Below are 20,222 nucleotides of genomic sequence, written 5' to 3'. Positions count from 1 at the left end.
ATGGTTCCTGAAGCTGTCATAGAGCCCCAAGTGGAGATCCACTCAATTGGAATGCCTTTCTGAAAGTTGGGCATGCAATGTACTAGGTTTTAAATTCCAACAGCCATCTTTTTGGACATACCTGTCCCTTCCTCTTCTGAAATTGGAATTGGATGCTCATAAATTGCTCCCTGGTCCCACCCAAAACACATGCTTAGATCACATCTTCCTGTCATAAGGATGTACTGCAGTTTTCAACATTCATATTGTAGCTTTATTAAATCAGAATTTGGACATCCATACAATGTTAACGTCTAATTGCCAGTTTTTAGATGTCTAAACTTGAAAAGAGCTTCTAAACTAAGGGCCATAAGAATACAAATTGTCAATTAGGAATCCTTTTACTAACCAATGTAGCATACTAAACACTTAGACGATAAAATGGGCATCTTAGCATTTAAAAGACCCCTTAGTTGTATCTAACATGTAAATGGAAAATAGTTTGAGGGTTGGGGTTTGTAATTTTGTTTCTTACATTTAACTTTCTGTTTTCATTACTTAGCAATATCTAATTCTCTGCCAATTCTTAGACAAAGCAGTTGACAAAAAAAAACTACTTTATGGTTAACATTGTGGTTTGTTTACAGAAATAGTTTTCAGCAATAATGCATTTTCCAATTTACCATGGTTTGCTGCTGCTTAACTTAAATTATTTTTTTCAGTACAAGTGGGTAGTTTAATCAAATTACATGAAGCTTATATTCACATTATAGCATTGATGCATTAGTTGTTACCGCAAGGCACATGCATTATTTACATTTAGGATGAAAGAGTTCCCCTGTACTGCACGAAGCGATCATGTGAGCTGGGAATCTTTGTGTTCATCTCCCCAGTTGCCACAACAAAACATAAATTATTTTAGCAATCTGACATCAATCGCTGTGGCAATGAAAAACAGGTCTTACATATGTTCTAACAACAACCTACTTAACATTTTTGTGGATTCGGAAAATCATTTTTGTTTTAGTCAAACTGGCACACTCATGAAGCCCAAAATGATTTCCTTATGCAACAAACTATGAATGGTGTCCTTACTTTAAAAAAAAAAAAAAAAAATATATATATATATATATATATATATATAAATAATAATTTCAAGGACCCCTTTCCAGATGTGAGCATGGCAAGCTGACATTTTCGGAACACAGAAGTTTGATCATCTTAAACAGCAGTTTGATGTTTTTTGTAGAGAGGTATGTTTTGTAGCTTGATGTATTACCTTTCAGATCAGTCCTGTACCAATTATTTCCTTCTTCAAAATAAAATCAGTTTCCTATGTACAAATCAATAGAAAATAAAGTTGTTTCATGCTCTTCTGCATGACTGTCTTATGCTAGTTTAATTATCAGTTCAAATAGTTTGCAAATAAAAGAAGGATGTCTGAAGGGCCATTTTCGATAGGACATTATATGGAAGACGCACAAAAATCCAGTGCCAAACCTGAGCATTTTCTAAACTGCAAAACGTCTGTTTTTTTAAAAAATGGCTATTTTTCAGATGTATGTTTATCTTTTTGACTTCACAACCGATAGGCTATGGATAAATCATTTCATTAAAGTATATCTCAAGGAAGCCGCAGCCCCACCACTCCACCGCTGTATAATCTTGCAACCGCGGGAAGAATTACGTGATGCCTCACCAGTATTGAGGATGTTAATCTTTTTGAACCATTGTTGAAAAATGAAAAGCTCATCCCAAAGAAAAATGCACAGTACAAGTCATTGGGATGTTGGAAGGGCCAGCATGTGTAGTAGGCTGGCCACAAAGGCATCCCAGCAGAGCAGAGGGGCAACTTATGGGACACTGAAATGAACTTCACATACAAGGTTCCAGGTGCACATTGCTCACCATATCCTCCTTATATTTTGTGATTATCTGTATTCTGTGTGTGCGAAAAAAGACATGCTTTTCTGTTGGAATTGACTGTGAAGGATCAGTCTGTACTAATCTGGCTTGTTTATTTTTACAATGGGTGTATTGATGTTCTAGTGCTCACTGCAGTGGTTAAATGCTGTCTTTTCTTAGGTGTAACCCCTGGATTATTACTAAAAATATTTTTTTTTTCATATAGAGGAGAGGGTGTTAAAAAATGATTGGCCCTGGGTGTCAAATATGCTAGGTACGCCACTGCCAGTTGGACTCGTAATTCTAGACCCGATCCTATAGCAGTAGAGGGTTTTGTTTTTTAGGGGGTGGGGGGGAATGACAATCTGTAACTTGTGTTCTTCATGTGTTGCTGAGATCTCTGGGGCTGTTTGTTATACATGACCATTAGCTGAATGTTTTTAAAAGGTTGGGAGGGAGAGGTATTGATCCTTACTATGGTCAGGGAAGAGAGCTAGTTTTTCCTGGCTATGCTTTGAAATAAAGCCCACAGAGCCTTCTATTTTGGTGTTTGCAATTGCCCCTGATGCTTCGAATCTGTTATAGCTGGAGGACTGTTTAATGTTGTTTCCACATGGTTATCAACTCAAGGGTTGGTGTACTCCACTCAGTATTTTATAGACTCAGAACTGAAAGTCTGATATGTCATGGGCGCAGCACAAGAAAGGATGGGGGGCGCCATGGAGTGTGACCCTGACTGCACACAGCAGGCAACTGCCTAGGGGAGGGGCAAGGGGCGGGGTCAGGAGTAAGGCCCTATGTCTTCTTTATTGGTGTCAGGTCAAAAGCGCGCCGGGACAAAGGCGCACCCAGACAATTGAGCGCAGCGCGCGCCGCCGCGCCGCTCTAAATTACTGTTTTTAGTGCTCTGACGGGGGGGCGGGGGGGGAACCCCACTTTACTTAATAGACATCGCGCCGTGTTGTGGGGCCCTTGTGGGGGGTGTGGGGGTTGTAACCCCCCACATTTTACTGAAAACTTCACTTTTCCCTGTTTTTAGGGAAAAAGTTCAGTTTACAGTAAAATGGGGAGGGTTACAACCCCCCAAACCCCCATAACGCCGGCACGATGTCTATTAAGTAAACTGGAGGGGTTCCCCAACAAAACCCCCCGTCGGAGCCCCTAAAAACTGTAATTTAGAGCGGCGTGGCGGTGCGTGCTGCGCTCAATTGTCGGCGCGCGCTTTTGTCTTTCGCGCCGTTGTCTATGAACCTCTTTATTTGCTTCACAAATATGGTAACTGTAGCCTGGGTCCCCTTCTCTGCAGTCCCTTGCACTACCAAGCTACTCCAGAGACCTGCATGGGCATAACATCTGCAGCTGTCATACAGGCTGGTATGTACTGTTTCATTTACATCTTTGGGGGATAGGACGGGGGTCAATAACCACTGGGGATGTGTGGGGGGTTCATGCCTTCATCCTTCCAGTGGTCATCTGGTCAGTTTGGGCACCTTTGTGTCACTTATTGGTTGTTGAAACAGGTCTATCCCCAAATGTCCAAATTGTGCCCTGGACATATTCTAAAATATTTGATTATATGGCAGAAAAACATCCAGGAGTGGAAGCGGGTGTGTGATCGCTCAAATCCCTGACGAAGCATTTTGTTGCGAAACAGGGGCCCCTGTTGGATATTTTGGAAGAATGTTTTGACTGATAGCTTTTTTCCATAGAGCAGTTTTTCCTGCTTGCTTTACTCCAGGACTACACCTGAATATCGAAGTGCTCAGATAAGTGACTTCTATTTTTGACAATTGTTGTTTGAAGAAAAGTTTAAAAAAATATATAAGACTATAAGAAAATATATAAAACTATTAGAAAATTAGAATAGAGGTTCACTTACTAATTGGGAGTTTTTCTGACCAAGGATGTGTCTGCTAGGATTAAATTCTGTTTAAAACTAGCCTGTCTGTATGGGAAGCTTAAAGAGACCCTATTAGACACTGAGGTCTTTTCTCCCTTTTTGTAAAGAAAGGTGACTTTTTTGTCCTGTATTTTGGAGGGTGCAATTTTTTGTGATTTATTTTGGGCATCCTTTTCTTGATTTTTTGGATATTTTAGAAAAACATCCAGGTCATAAGCCCACCCTAGTCCAGCCCACACCATGCTTTTAACATGCCTCCTTGAGATTTAAACAAAGTGCAGAAGAACAGCATAAAAATCTGTCTAGAAAACTGGTTTCAAAAATAGCAAATTCGAAGGGTTTGGTGAGTAAAACATCCATCATCCCCTTTATGCCCTTTTTGATGATTTTCGTTTTTGAAAATACAGTGGTGCCTCGCATAACGGCCGCCTCGCACAGCGAACGCTGCGCACAACGAACTTCTTGTCTTGATCCGTACAACGGACTTCGTTTCACACAACGAAGTCGCCCGAGCTGCATCGCTTAACTGGCGCTACATATTTTAAACCTCCCCCCGCCGCCACCGCATATTTTTAAACCTCCCCCCGCCGCCACCGCATATGTTTAAACCTCCCCCCGCCGCCACCGCATATGTTTAAACCTCCCCCGCCGCCACTGCATATGTTTAAACCTCCCCCCGCCGCCTGGGCCTGCGCTGATCTCTGAATGGCTGCAGTCAGCTCTCGCGGGACTCACAAGAACTAACTGCAGCCAGCTCTCGCGGGACTCACAAGAACTAACTGCAGCCATTCGGAGATCGGCATGGGCCCACACAGGCGTGCAGAGGAATTGCTCCTGATCTCTGCGCTTCTGGCCTGTACGCCACTGGCTGGGAAAGATGGGAGGAATTAAAAAAGGTACTGGGGAGTATGTGGGGGGTGATTATAATACACAGCAAGGATCAACAAAACCCCTGTCTCCCCTCCCCTTCACATATATCCCCTCTATATCATGCTAACAGCTCTAACAAGGTAAATTTATCTTTTTTTATGTCATCTTAGCATATTTTATGCTACAGAACGAATTATTTTTTTTTTACATGTATTGTTATGGGAAAATGCGTTTCACATAACGAACTTTTCGCATAACAAACTTGCTCCTGGAACGAATTAAGTTCGTTGTGTGAGGCACCACTGTAAGCCCCATATTCTTCCATCTCATAAGTACAGGTGACAGTTTTTAAATAGTCCATGTAATTGGAATCTATGCAGGTAGTTGTAATACACATGCTTTTCCAGATTTTCAAAGAGAAATAACATGGATGCTTTCCTTTTGAAAATCTGGGGGAATATTGCTCAATAAACTACCCACATAGGAGATAATGTCATAGCAAGGCACATATATGAAATATCCAAAATTGCTTTCAAAATTGTCCTTCCCTTTTGATCTTTCTAGGTTATGTAAAATAATGTAAAAATGACAATATTTCTTTAGAAAATTTGCAGGTCTATTTAACATAACTGTTTAACCTTATTTTTAAGAAAACAGACTAGTTTTGGTGGTGATGGTTATGGGTGTTCTGTTTTCAATAAACAAACCTACAAGTCAAACCTGGCACTTGAGCAAGGGAATGTTGTATATTTCTCTGATGTGGTAGAAACAAGTAGTGAACACACTATTATTTTTAAAGATGTGAAATACATTTCATTCTACAAGTTCAGCTTCAAAAATTTGGTCTTCTGTGGCACATAAGACCTCTCAGTGTAAGTGATGCATGATGACCACAGAGGTTGATTCAGTATCTAAAGGATTTGTTTGCTGAAAATATTTGCCTTGAAATAGTAGCTCAAAGCCTTTGGGGCATTGAGGCAAATTGTTGAAACCACAAAATGTATGAAAACTGTTATAATTAGATGGCTAGGCTTACTTGTCTGTGTACATCAACAGCAAGAGCGCAACATCAGAAAGTTGGACCCAGAAAAATTATTTGCTTTTCTTCTTAGAATTAAAATGTTATATATGTATTATGTAATGAAGAAGCTATGATTTAAAACAAGTTAATATATCTTTGATACATGTACTTATATTATCATTTAGGAAGATAGAATTACTTTGCATTATAGTTCTCTAGCTAGCCATTTTAAGAAGAATTTCTTGTACCATATCAGATATTAACTTAGAGCAGAAGGAGTTAGTAGGCTTCTTGTACTGCTTGATGTTTTATGATGTGTGTAGCCTTGAATTCTTTGTAAGGTGGGGGATCTAATAAATGAACAATTGAAGAAAGCAGCATGGTCGTTCTAACTCTGTCCCTTCTCTGTTCTATGTATATGTTTATTGAAAGCTTCTATCCCGCTACTAATTACTGGGGAGTCAATTCAGAGCGATTTACATGAGCTTATGTAAAGGTGTTACAATACAGAGTTAGTGTTATCTGAGATGGTTTTCAATACAGACACATTTATACCATAATCAATCATCCTACTTAATGTATATACACACATAATACTAGTATTATGTACTGTGCTCATACTAAATCCTACTTATTTGCACACGTAATACCTGTAGCGTGTTCTATGTTGTGTTCCTAATAGGCACTAGCCAGCTATCTCCTCTATGTTGCTTTATTTTGTTAAAGTAGTCTATGAAGAGGATGGGCTTTATCCCCTTATCGCTTTATTCCTAACTGTGAATGGAGTTAATTTTTTATTATAAATTGAATAGATGGATAGTGATATGCTGGGTACCAAGAACTCATAAACTTGAAACTTGAATTAAAATATCTCCTAATCACACAGTCAACAAAACATACCTTTATACAGTGCTTAGAGCAGTGTCTCTCAACCTTTGGTAGCTCTGGCACACTAAGGGGTCCTTTTACTAAGGCACTCTAACTGATTTAGCGCACGCTAATGATTAACGCGTGCTAAATGCTAATGCATCTATAGAATATAATGGGTGTGCTAGAGCGCCTTAGTAAAAGAGGGGGTTAAATGAAATAAATATTTTTCATGGCACATTAAATTGGGCGCTCTGCTGGTGATTCTTTACACAAAAAAGTGAGGTTTAAAAGCAAACATATCCCCCCCCTCTTTAGTAAATCGCGATAGCGGTTATTAACACAGGGAGCCGCGCTGAATGCTCCGTACTGCTCCCTATGAGTGTCGGGAGTAGCGCGAAGCATTCAGCTCAGCTCCCTGTGCTAATAGCCGCTATCACGGTTTACTAAAAGGGGTGGAGGGATAGTTATTTTTAAAGAATTCAGCAAAAAACAAAAAAAGCCTAACTAAAAATCTCTGTGGATTTTAAAATATCCTTGCTCTTAAAGAGGCTTGGCACAATAAAAGGAAGTTAAAATGCTGCAGTATAAGTGATGACAGCATATAAAAATAAGCAGACAGATTTCAAGTTCTGTGCCATAACTAGCTATTCCTGACCTAGGATCAAGTACAGTGGTACCTTGGATTATGAGCATAATCCGTTCCAGGAGCATGCTTGTAATCCAAAATGCTCGTTTATCAAAGCGAGTTTCCCCATAGGAAATAATGGAAACTCGCTTTGATACGTTCCCACCCCCCGAGGCCAGGGCGCTGCTCCCCCTTCAGCCCCCCCAGCCCCCCCCCCCCGCATGATCCGGCACCCCCGTGAGAACAGGCACCCCCCCGCCCGACCAACTTTAACTCACCCCCCCCCGTCTGACACCGGCACGAGAACCGCTCCCCCCCCCGCTCGCAAAGGCCCCCCCCCCCACTCAAATCGGCACCCCCCTGCGAGAACAGGAACCCCCCGCCTGACCAACTTTAACTCACCCCCCCCCCCTTTGGCACCGGCACGCGGCCCACAACTGCCGGTGCCGCTTGAAGATCTTCTTCTTCCCAGTCTCTGCCGACTTTGAGCATGCATCTGCGCATGCTCAAGCCCTTCTAATTTTCCCTCTCACCGAGAGATTAGAAGGGCTTGAGCATGCGCAGATGCATGCTCAAAGCTGGCAGAGACCGGGAAGAAGAAAATCTTCAAGCGGCACCAGCTCTTGTGGGCTGCGTGCCGGTGCCAAAGGGGGGGTGAGTTAAAGTTGGTCGGGCGGGGGGTTCCTGTTCTCGCGGGGGGGGGGGGGGGGGGGAGTGCCGATTCGAGCTGGAGGGGGCCCTTTGCGAGCGGGGGGGGGAGCGATGCCGGTTATTGGGGGTTCTCGCAAATCGAGTCAACACTCGGTTTGCGAGACACGTTTTGCGAGAATGTTTTGCTCGTCTTGCAAAACACTCGCAAACCGAGCTTTGACTGTACATCCCTCGGGTAGATGCCCTACCAGAATATTTGTAGGGCATGGTCTGCTTGAAAAATTCTAAAGGACTGTAAGAGAAGGAACAAAGTTTATGTTCCTTGTTTGACAGACGTCATCATCCTGTGCCTAACAGGAAACGAGTCTTGTCTTCTTCCTGCTATTGAGCCGAAACTTCCGGTTCCCGATCACTGCAAGAGGCAAAGCCTGATCCTGGGAAATGGCTGCAGGAGCTTCTGCCCAGATGCAGCTGACATTTGAGGACATCACTGTCTCTTTCTCTCAGGAGGAGTGGGAGTATTTAGATGAAGAGCAGAAGGAGCTGTACAGGGAGGTGATGAAGGACAACTATCAGACCCTGCTCTCATTGGGTTCTCCAACCTTCACCCCTAAGATTATATCCTGCATAGAACAAGGGGAAGAGCCGTACATCAGGTTTGAGGCTGAATCGGAGGAAAGAGAAACTGGGAAAAGCAGCTGCTCAGATCATCAGATCCAGCACAAATGGAAGAGAGAAAAGAATCAAGGAGAAGAACCAGTTGAAATGGAACAAATCCAAACACAGGCAGAAAATGTCTGTGAGAATATTTCCCAGGGAACTGAGAAGATTAATACAAAGAATTATAAGCAGGAATCAAAGAACCAGAGAGACCGTACAGAGGTCTCAAGGGATGGAGTCAGGAAGTGTGAGAGAAATGACAGGGATCTGAGTTACATCCCTGAGGACCAGAGACACCTAGCGGAGGGATCCTTCCAAATTAAAAACAGTGATAAAATTACTTCTAAATTCCACCATGGTCAGAGGAAAGGAAAAATCCACAAAAAAGAACTTCAATAATAAATTTTGTTCTTCTGAACCATATCAAACTCTATTAAGCAAGTGAACTGAAATTATACAATATACTTAATCAGTATATTTGCAGACACATTAGAGATAAAAATAGTACAGTTATTGGGAATATTTCTGCCTAGTATTTCTCAGTACCTCGACTAAATAACAAACCCCCCTCCTTTACTAACGTGTAGCACGGGTTTTAGCGCCGACAGAGACAGTAACTGCTTCAACGCTCGTAGGAATTCTATGAGCGTCGGAGCAGTTACCACCGCTGCTGGTGTTAAAACCCACTCTACATGTTAGTAAAGGAGGGGGGGAATTTGAGTTTATATATTAAGCTGTGCTTTTTACCTGGTAGGCTGAGATCCCACAAAAAAATTCAATAAATACTGTAAATCAGTTTATGCTATTATTTACATGGTCTCTGATTATGGTATGGCATGGGTGGATCTTGGGTTGGTGCAGAGTAGAGCCCTAGGAAGGGGAGGGGGGAGGAGAAAGAACCTGGACTCTGAATTTAACATTTACCTTCAGGAGGCCAGGTCCCACTATCTAACTGATAATGACCCTATAGATGTGGGTGCTATAACCTACTGGGAGGTTGCTAAAGCTGTTATGAGGGGAAAGGTTATAGAATATAACATTCGCCCTCTGAAAAAATGGGATGCGGAGCTTAGCTCCCTATCCCATCTGTTACACTCCTTGAGGAGGTCCTCCATATATAGATCTTTGGAGCGCATCAGACAGCAATGTGCTTCAATAACAAAACAAATTAATGAGCTCTTAAACCAGAGAGCACTGAGGGATATTCAGTTGTATAAATTTAACCTCCATAAATGGGTAACGAAGTGGACAGGCTATTATTGACCAATCTAATCAAACATAAGCCAGCCAAGCAGGTGGTCACCCGGATCAAAACTGTGTCGGGCTCTTTAGTTACACAAGACAAAGACATTCAGGATTCATTTGTACAATTTTACAAGACCCTATACGATAAAGAGCAATATGATGTGAACAGAAGAGATTTATTTTTTCAAGACCTGGCCAGAAGATTAGACGGCCAGTCTAAATGTGCCCATATCAGGGAAAGAAATTCAACAAACACTTAAGTGGCTTAAGCTTGTGAAAGCATCTGGGCCAGATGGACTAGGATCGGAGTTTTATAAAATTGTGGGGGGTCAGATGATTGGTCCCTTTGGAGATATGTGCCATGCTTTTTGCGTATCACTCATGCTACGGTAGTGGTTTTATCCAAAACAGGAAGAGATCCTGAGCTTTTAGGTTCATACCGTCCTATCTCGTTGTTGAACAAAGATGTTATTTGCTAGTATATTTGCAGCCTGTTTGGGAAAAGTCTTATCACTCTTGATACACCCAAACTAAACAGGGTTTGTACCAGGCCACTGTGCTCCAACCAAGAATTTCAGGGCTTTACATGCTTTGCAGGCCATGGAAAGGGGAGCAGGGGACGCTATTATCACTCACCTGGACACTGAAAAGGCATTTGATAAAATCCTCTAGCAACATCTCTTCTGGATTTTGCCTCAGTTTAGCAGGGGTACACTCCCTGTATCGTAATCCTACTGGGGACTTAACTCCTACTTTTCAGCTGGAACGAGGCGCGTGGCAGGGGTGCCCTTTTTCTCCTATGTTGTTTGTTCTGTCCCTAGAACTATTGGCGAGTAGGATCCACCAAGATGATCTATACAAGATTAATCTCTTTTCTGATTATATGCATGTGTTCTTAGAGCAAGCGCTGAGATAGAAACATAGAAAAAAGCAGCAGAAAAGGGCTATATCCCACCAAGTCTGCCCATTCCAAGTATCCCCTCCTCTGAATTTACTCCCTTAAAGATCCCCACGTGCTTAAAATCCGTCACGCTGCTGGCCTTTATCACCTGGAGTGGGAGTCTGTTCCAATGATCCACTACTCTTTCGGTGAAGAAGTACTTCCTGGAGTCGCCATGAAACTTCCCCCCCCCTGATTTTCAACGGATGCCCTCTGGTGGTCGAGAGTCCCATGAGCCAGAAGATATCATCTTCTGACTCGATGCGTTCCGTGATGTACTTATATGTTTCAATCATATCTCCCCGTTCTCTTCTTTCCTCAAGTGAGTACAGCCGCAATTTTTTTAATCTTTCTTCATACTTGAGATCCTTGAGCCCCAAGACCATCCTGGTGGCCGTTCGCTTAACCGACTCGATCCTCAGCACGTCCTTTCGGTAGTGTGGTCTCCAAAACTGAACACAGTACTCCAAGTGAGGCCTCACCATGGCTCTGTACAACGGCATCATAACTTCAGGTCTCCTGCTGACGAAACCTCTGCGGATACACCCCATCATTTGTCTTGCCCTGGAGGAAGCCTTCTCCACTTGATTAGGCAACCTTCATGTCCTCACTAATGATCACCCTAGGTCGCGTTCCGCCGTGGTCCTATCCAAGGTCCTCACCATTTAGTACATAAGTTCTAACGTGGTTTCTCTTACCCAGGTGCATTATCTTGCATTTTTTAGCATTGAAGCCTGAGCTGCCAAGTAGTTGACCATTGTTCCAGCAACAATAGGTCGGTGTCATATTATCAGTATAATAGCTTTTGCCTACTATGTTGCAAATTTTGGCGGCGGCGTCGAACAGTGATACCCTTCCTCTAAGTCCTTGCGTCATATCTCTTATGAATAAGTTAAATAGAATCGGGCCCAGGACCGAGCCCTGCGGCACTCCACTGATCACGTCCAATGCTTCGGATGGGGTACCGTTCACATGCCACCACCTTCTGAGTCTACCGCTCAGCCAATCCCCAACCCATGTAGTTAGAGTAGTCTCCTAATCCTATCGATTTCAGCTTGTTCAGTAAATCTTCGATGAGGGACGCTATCAAATGCTTTACTGAAGTCCAATATACCACGTCCAGTGACTCTCCGGCGTCTCCAGTTGTCTAGTAACCCAGTCAAAAAAGCTAATCAGATTAGATTGGCAGGATCTACCTGGTGAACCCGTGTTGGTGGTGGATCACGCAGTTTTTCTTACGTCTAGGATTGTGTCAAGATTGCTGTTTGATCAGTGTTTCCATGAGTTTTACACACTATAGACGTGAGACTCACTGGTCTGTAGTTTGCTTCTCTGTCCTGCAGCCCTTTCTTTGTGGAATGGGATTACGTTGGCGGTTTTCCAGTCCAAGGGGACCCTTCCTGTGCTTAGAGAAAGATTGAAAAGAACAGATAATGGTTCTTGCCAGGATTCCCTTAACTCCCTATTGCAATGAGAGTCATCTGCGATATGGTGATCCTGATTATTTAGAAACAAAACCAAGCAAAGCCAGTAATTAATACAGATGCTAATATTTATTAAGCTTTTGTTTTTGAACATTGGAGAGTTGTCATCTGGGGAGATTTTATAGGATAGTTCAAAAAGCCATGGGGTCATTTTACTAAAGCTACAGCAAATGTGGCCTTAATGCACTGCTTATGCATGTCCCGTGTGCTAAGGGCATTTGTGCCATGGCTAGAAAATGTCTGATATTTCCCATTTTCCCAATTAATTGCCACGCACTAATCTCACCATTGGTTAAACAAAGTTACCGACATCTATTTTATAGGTGGAAAGGGTCTATGTACTAACCCTGTGATAATCAATTCCTGTAGGGCAATGCCCTCCCGACACAGGAAAGCAGACTTTTTCGGGACATCTTCATCGGAGGTGCCTGTTTTCTCCTCCGGCCCCCCTGCATCAAGAGAGGAGCGTGGGAGCCCTGCTCCGCCCCCCCTCCCGCCACAGGAAAGCAGACTTTTTCAAGACATCCTCATCGGAGGTGCCTGTTTTCTCCTCCGGCCCCCCTGCATCGAGAGAGGAGCGTGGGAGCCCTGCTCCGCCCCCCTCCCGACTCAGGAAAGCCGACATTTATTGTTTGTTTAAATACCACTTGTTATTCCTGCACGTTACTGTCTTGCCACCAAGTATAACTTTCCTGCTGCTCTGACCCCTACCCCACCTACCACTGACCATTCAGTTCATAGCCTAGCAGACCACCCAGCTCTCTCTCCTGTCCTTATCTAGTTTAGATATCATAGCCCACCCTCCGGTAGGATCGGGCTCCATGCCAACCCCCTTCCTCTTCTGATACAAACCACCTAGCACCCCCCCCCCCCCCCGCCTAAGCTCTTCCACCAAAAAAAAAAAATAATGAAGCCACCTTTTTGGCTCTTCCTACGCCTGCTCTGCTCCTCTCCCTACACCACCCTATGCTTGAATCCTCCTTCCCCTAACCTTCCCGACCCCTCAACTGACCCAAACCTCTCTCCTGGCCTCAGAATCCCCACGCTGCTACGCACCAGAAACCACCCCTCCAAAAAAAAACCCTCGAAGAGCCAACCACGCATCCCTAAAGCCTGTTCCCTCCGCCAACCTCCCTAACCTTGCCTCTGACTCACTTACCCCAGTCCCAACTCTCTACTGCAACGCCAGATCCGCATGCAATAAGATTCAAATCCTGAAGGACTTTCTCGAGGACTCTGACCCGGGATTCCTTTGCATCACGGAATCCTGGATCACGAAAGATGACATATTTACACAAAATGAACTCTGCTCCCATGGCTACCAAGGTCTGTTTTCTCCCAGAATTAACCGTATAGACGGCGGTCTGGCACTAATCTACAAATCATTCTTTGATGTCTAGCTCATCGAAAAGAATAGCCACACCTCTCTAGAATACATGTTGGCCTCGGTCAACGACGAACTCCAACCTCACCCACTGGGCATCCTACTTCTTTACCACCCACCTACCCCTTGGAACAAATCCTCTGATCTCGTTCTCGAAACTATTTCAAACGCCTTCCTCAAATTTCAAAGACTCTTGATCATTGGGGACATCAATTTCCACCTTGACAACAATACCAACAAGGATACGATCGAACTGAAGAGTTTCCTCACCTCTCTCGGTTTTTCACCCCCCTCCTCATCCCCATCCCACGAAAAGGGACACACTCTAGACCTCATCACCTTCCTTGATCTTACCGCCTACAAAACCTTAGCCGGCGACACCCGCTGGGAACAGGTCCCCTGGTCTGACCACTTCCTTGGGACCTTCTCCCTCCCCATTTTCATGTCACATCTCGGGGCTCCTCCCCTCTCCTCTAATTCCATCACCTTTCGTAAAAAAATCTCAAGCGACTTATTCTGGACAAAATTTCTCAAACAATTCTCCTCCGCTCCTAAGCCTGCAGACCCTAAATCCAACTGGCATAACTGGACCACCCTCTCTGAATCCACCTACCATTCCCTCGCTCCCCTTTCCACCAAATCCATCTCCTACCCTCGTAAAGCCCCCTGGTACCTCCCTCATCACAGAGAACTAAAGCAGAAATGTCGAGCTCTGGAGCGTAAGTGGAAAAAATCTAACTCCCCTTCCGATAAACAATCCTGGAGAGCCAATATTAAGCACTACAATTCAGCGCTAAAAAAAGTTAGAAAGAAACTTACGGTCAGAAAATCTCCAGATTCCAACAACCAGAGTAGTACTACTCTTCAAAATCTGGCGCGCTCCCTAACCTCCAAAAAAGACTCCACCTCTCTCCCCTCCTCCCCCTCAGCTGATGTTCTAGCAAAATTCTTCAATGAAAAAGGTCACTACCTTACGATCCTCCTTCCCACCTGCATCTCCTACAACTCCCTGGTGCTCACTGACCCCAACCCTACTCTGCCAGCCTCTAGCGCTTTCCCAGCCGACAGACTCTGGGCTGCCTTTGACCAAGTATCCGATTCCCTCACTCTCAAACTCTGTCTCAAAATGAGTTCCTGCAATTGTTCTTTAGACCCTTTCCCCTCCTACCTCTATGAGAAAATACCCACTCAAGCCATTTCTTCCATTAACAAACTCCTAAACTCTGCTCTACACTCAGGCCTTTTCTCCCCAGAAATGGGCCATATCGCCTTAACCCTGCTACTGAAAAAACCCCGACCTCGACCCTTCCGCTCCATCCAGCTATCGCCCAATAGCAAATATCCCCCTCCTAACCAAGATGCTCGAGTCCATCATATCGACCCAACTCTCATCCTACCTAGAGAAATTCTCCATTCTCCTACCCTACCAATATGGCTTTCGCCCCAATTTCAGCACCGAATCCCTTCTGACCTCCCTAATCTCCAAGGTCCAACAACTTCACTCCGCAACAAGTTCGCCGTCTTATCCTACAATTTGACCTTTCTGCCGCTTTCTCGACGTTGTTCACCACGACATTCTACTTTATCAACTCTCCGAGATTGGCATCACCTCTACAGTCCTTGATTGGTTCTCAAATTCCTTCGTTCCCCGTTCCTACACTGATCAACAAGAATGGCACCTCATCCTCCCCCTGGATACCAATCTGTGGAGTCCCGCAAGGTTCACCTTATCTCCTATCCTCTTTAACATTTATATGTCCTCCCTAAAACTCCTCCAGCTATCCTCCCTTGAAACAATTTACACCTATGTTGATGACATCCTTGTCCTTCTGGAGACAGACTCGAACCTCAATGACCTTTCAAAGAACATATCCTCCTGTATCTCGAACCTGCAATCTTGGGCCCACACCGTCCAAATGAAATTGAATGAATCCAAGACAAAACTTCTTTGGCTTGGCCCAAAATTAGCTCAGCTACCCACCTCAATCCCACTGTCCTCGGGCTCATCCCTGCAGCTCGAATCTCCAGCAAGGTCTCTGGGCGTCATCATTGACTCTACACTGTCCTTCAATGACCACCTCAACTCCCTGGTAAAAAAATGCTACTTTCAGCCTTCATATGCTGAGGACAGTAAGATCCTGTTTTCCATCAAAAACATTTTGCCGTTCTCGTCCAATCCATCATCCTCTCCAGACTGGACTATTGCAATTCCATCTTCATCTGCCTAATGAAGAAAAACCTCCACAGACTCCAGCGGATTCAAAATGCCGCGACCAAGCTTATCTTTGCAAAAAGTAAATTCAATCACGTCTCACCACTCCTCTCCAAGCTTCACTGGCTTCCGATAATTTCCAGAGTCCACTTCAAATGCATCTGCCTAACTTTCAAGATCCTCCACGGCATCCTTCCTCCATTAATCCCACTGTCCTGGAATTCCTCAAATCTTAGTACCACCAGACCTACTCAAAAAATCAAAACTATCCTTCCCCTCATTAAAAGGCATTTCCCACCAGGAAAACTGGGGACTTCCCTCCTCTTCAGATTCACCGAGCTCTGGAATAACCTTACCTCCCCTCTTCGGAACCTGAGTGCTCTCCAACCCTTCCGCAAACATCTTAAAACCTGGCTTTTCTCAAAACTTAATCACTCCCCCCTCATCTGACATCCTAGCTCTTTAACATTCCTCTTTCCTCTGATCTTCATCTAACCCCTTTCCTTGTAGTTCCTCTCTCTTCAAAATTCCCTGTAAACCGTGCCGAGCTCTATGACCATGGAGATGGTGCGGTATACAAACCTAAGATTTAGTTTAGTTTAGTTTAGCTTATATGTTAACTGATTAGCACACTCCTGCCCAATCCCCCCCTCCCCCAACGCCTTCCTGGAGAAAATTAGGGAAAATATTTTTAGCACGTGGTGTATGCACGCAGACAGGCAGCGCACATCCCACAGTAAGCCTGTTTAACACAAGGTAAGCATCCATGAATGCTTACCGCAGTTTAGTAAAAGGACCTCAATGTTTTTAAAAAAATGTTTATCAATTAAAAAGTAATGAACCCCAGAAATCATATACCCCACTTTAGGTACCTTTTAGGCAAGGGCAGGTTTTAGGCTGTAGAATATGGCAAACATCAAAGTTATGGAAAAAATTGCATAGTCCTATTCTACTGACCCGATAAAGCACAAAACTTTCAAAAATAAAATTTGCCTCTTCCAAACATTTATAGCCTTTATCTCTGTTATTTGTAACCCCACTTTTGTTCACCTGTCATTTGTAAACCCCACCTTTTTGTTCAGTTACCACCCCCCCCCAATACATAAGAACATAAGAACATAAGAACATAAGAACTGCCTTCTCCGGATCAGACCTTCGGTCCATCAAGTCCGGCGATCCGCACACGCGGAGGCCCTGCCAGGTGTACACCTGGCTTAATTTATAGTCCCAACTAAATGTACGTTGTAGATAGTTAAAGTAGGGGTTCATTCACACAAAAAATCACAAAAGCAGGACAGTTGACAAAATCATAAATAAACGGAGAAAAATAAACCTCAATTGTGGGTCGCCAGGACTACACAAGTACCAAAGCTCACCACCTCATCACGGGTTTATAAAAAAACTCCGTACAGTTATAAATTACTTTCATACTTCAGCATCTCTTTAGAAGAATAGTTTTCAGAAAATTCTCAAAGGATTTGAAATTCAACGTCCTATAATTTTCTATAAGTAAGTGAGACAGCCCCAAACTAACTATATATATGGCAATCAGCTACAGCTGTAGATAAATTCTAAACAACGTCTAGTAGCGTGGCTAAACACTTTTGCATCTTAGCGTGTATAAGAGAGTCAAACACTCATCTGAAGAAACATCTTCGTCCCGATAGAAAAGATCTTCTATTTCGCCTGCAAGCAGGCTACTTCAGGGGATTCGTTAACAAAGTTGTCTCCACGCTGTCAGCCGTGATGAGGTGGTGAGCTTTGGTACTTGTGTAGTCCTGGCGACCCACAATTGAGGTTTATTTTTCTCCGTTTATTTATGATTTTGTCAACTGTCCTGCTTTTGTGATTTTTTGTGTGAATGAACCCCTACTTTAACTATCTACAACGTACATTTAGTTGAGATTGTTCTTTACAGAATACGATTGTACCTTTATTACATTTGGTTAATTTATAGTCCACCATATCCTTATATGCCTCTCTTAAGGAGATACAATCACTCAACAGTGAAAATTTATTCCACTGTCTTTCCGTACACCATTCCAAATAATTATTTTTCAATTTTTTGGGTCCTCAGCGGGCCACCACACACTCAAATATTTTTCATAGTGTGAGGCTTTATGCTCACATTCGTCATTGGACCACTATTTGCTTTCAATTTTTTATATATAAATTACGTATTAATGTATGTATGCTAAAGGTACTTAGCTTGAAGTTTTGACGCTAGCCGGGAGGGTAGAAACATCCGTCACCAACATGTTTCGCCCATGGCTTTTAAGGGCTTTGTCAAGGCACCCTCTCCCTATGATAAAAGTGAAACTAAATGTCATAACTAGGTGTCATAACTACCATATAGCATATAAATCATATGTAATAATAAAATATGTGTCAAGCTCTCTTACCGTTCTCTACTATTGTGCTTCCACCATCGCGTCTCCGACGAAATGGCGGTCACGCTCAAAGTAAACCCATTTATACGTCACCAAGACGTAACGTCCCAAAAGGTTAGAGACGTCAGAGGTGAACGTAACGATTCTCTAGTCAAGTGTTATTTGTATAAAGTTCATTGATAGAATATTTCAATAAAATGTTTTAGTAAAGGATGACACTCAGAACTCGCCTTTTTTTTGTTGTCTTTCCTCCTCATATTAAAGACGCCCACTCTAGCTCATTATTCAGTCCATAAGGGACCACTGTGTTAAGGCGGTAAATCCACCTTTGTTCGATGAAATTTAGTCTACTCTCCCAGTCCCCTTCCAATTGTTGTTCAGATATGTGCTCGATCACCCTCCATTTAATATGTTGGATCTCATGACCCTTGTCTAGCCATGTTGAACTATTGGGGCTTGTATCGCCCCTGTGGTAATACGGGATTTGTGTTCATTCAGACGCACACTAATAGCTCTTTTGGTGCGTCCTACATAGACAAGGTTGCAGGGGCATACAATGATGTATACAATGATTGTATGCCCCTGAATACAATGATATACATCATTGTATGCCCCTGCAACCTTGTCTATGTAGGACGCACCAAAAGAGCTATTAGTGTGCGTCTGAATGAACACAAATCCCGTATTACCACAGGGGCGATACAAGCCCCAATAGTTCAACATTGGCTAGACAAGGGTCATGAGATCCAACATATTAAATGGAGGGTGATCGAGCACATATCTGAACAACAATTGGAAGGGGACTGGGAGAGTAGACTAAATTTCATCGAACAAAGGTGGATTTACCGCCTTAACACAGTGGTCCCTTATGGACTGAATAATGAGCTAGAGTGGGCGTCTTTAATATGAGGAGGAAAGACAACAAAAAAAAGGCGAGTTCTGAGTGTCATCCTTTACTAAAACATTTTATTGAAATATTCTATCAATGAACTTTATACAAATAACACTTGTCTAGAGAATCGTTACGTTCACCTCTGACGTCTCTAACCTTTTGGGACGTTACGTCTTGGTGACGTATAAATGGGTTTACTTTGAGCGTGACCGCCATTTCGTCGGAGACGCGATGGTGGAAGCACAATAGTAGAGAACGGTAAGAGAGCTTGACACATATTTTATTATTACATATGATTTATATGCTATATGGTAGTTATGACACCTAGTTATGACATTTAGTTTCACTTTTATCATAGGGAGAGGGTGCCTTGACAAAGCCCTTAAAAGCCATGGGCGAAACATGTTGGTGACGGATGTTTCTCCCCTCCCGGCTAGCGTCAAAACTTCAAGCTAAGTACCTTTAGCATACATCATTAATACGTAATTTATATATAAAAATTTGAAAGCAAATAGTGGTCCAATGACGAATGTGAGCATAAAGCCTCACACTATGAAAAATATTTGAGTGTGTGGTGGCCCGCTGAGGACCCAAAAAATTGAAAAATAATTATTTGGAATGGTGTACGGAAAGACAGTGGAATAAATTTTCACTGTTGAGTGATTGTGTTGAATATCCTCCATTCTAGAATCTATACTAAAGAGCCTGGTGTTTCATTCTCTTAAGGAGATATGCATCTAGTTTGCTCTTGAAGCCTAGGACGGTCGATTCCGTCATAATCTCCTCTGGGAGGGCATTCCAGGTGTCAACCACTCTCTGAGTGAAGCAGAACTTCCTGACATTAGTCCTGAACCTGTCCCCCCTTAGCTTCATTACATGTCCTCTAGTCTGTGTCAAATTGGACAATGTAAAGTAATCTTCTCTGCTCTATTTTGTCGATTCCTTTCAGTATTTTGAAGGTCTCGATCATATCCCCCACGCAGTCTCCTTTTCTCAAGGGAGAACAATCCTAGTGTTATAAGTCTGTCCTCGTATTCCAGTTTCTCCATACCCTTTCACCAGTTTTTGTTGCTCGTCTCTGCACCCTCTCCAGCAGTTTTATATCCTTCTTTAGGTAGGGAGACCAATGTTGGACGCAGTATTCCAAGTGTGGTCTGACCATTGCCCTATAAAGCGGCATTATAACTTTCTCCG

The 20,222-nt window shown here is 43.3% G+C and overlaps 1 protein-coding gene across 1 annotated transcript; it reads left to right on the top strand.

Moving 5' to 3' along the window:
- Positions 1–8,232: 8,232 nt before the first annotated feature.
- On the top strand, positions 8,233–8,880 carry LOC117359681 (zinc finger protein 583-like). The gene has a single exon (XM_033942897.1). The coding sequence runs from the start codon at positions 8,263–8,265 to the stop codon at positions 8,878–8,880; it is 618 nt and encodes a 205-aa protein (XP_033798788.1). The 5' UTR covers positions 8,233–8,262.
- Positions 8,881–20,222: the final 11,342 nt, after the last annotated feature.

Source organism: Geotrypetes seraphini, chromosome 4 (assembly GCF_902459505.1).
Source record: "Geotrypetes seraphini chromosome 4, aGeoSer1.1, whole genome shotgun sequence".
NCBI lineage: Eukaryota > Metazoa > Chordata > Amphibia > Gymnophiona > Dermophiidae > Geotrypetes > Geotrypetes seraphini.
The sequence above is the reverse complement of the archived record's forward strand: the minus strand, read 5'-3'. Positions and strand labels throughout refer to the sequence as shown.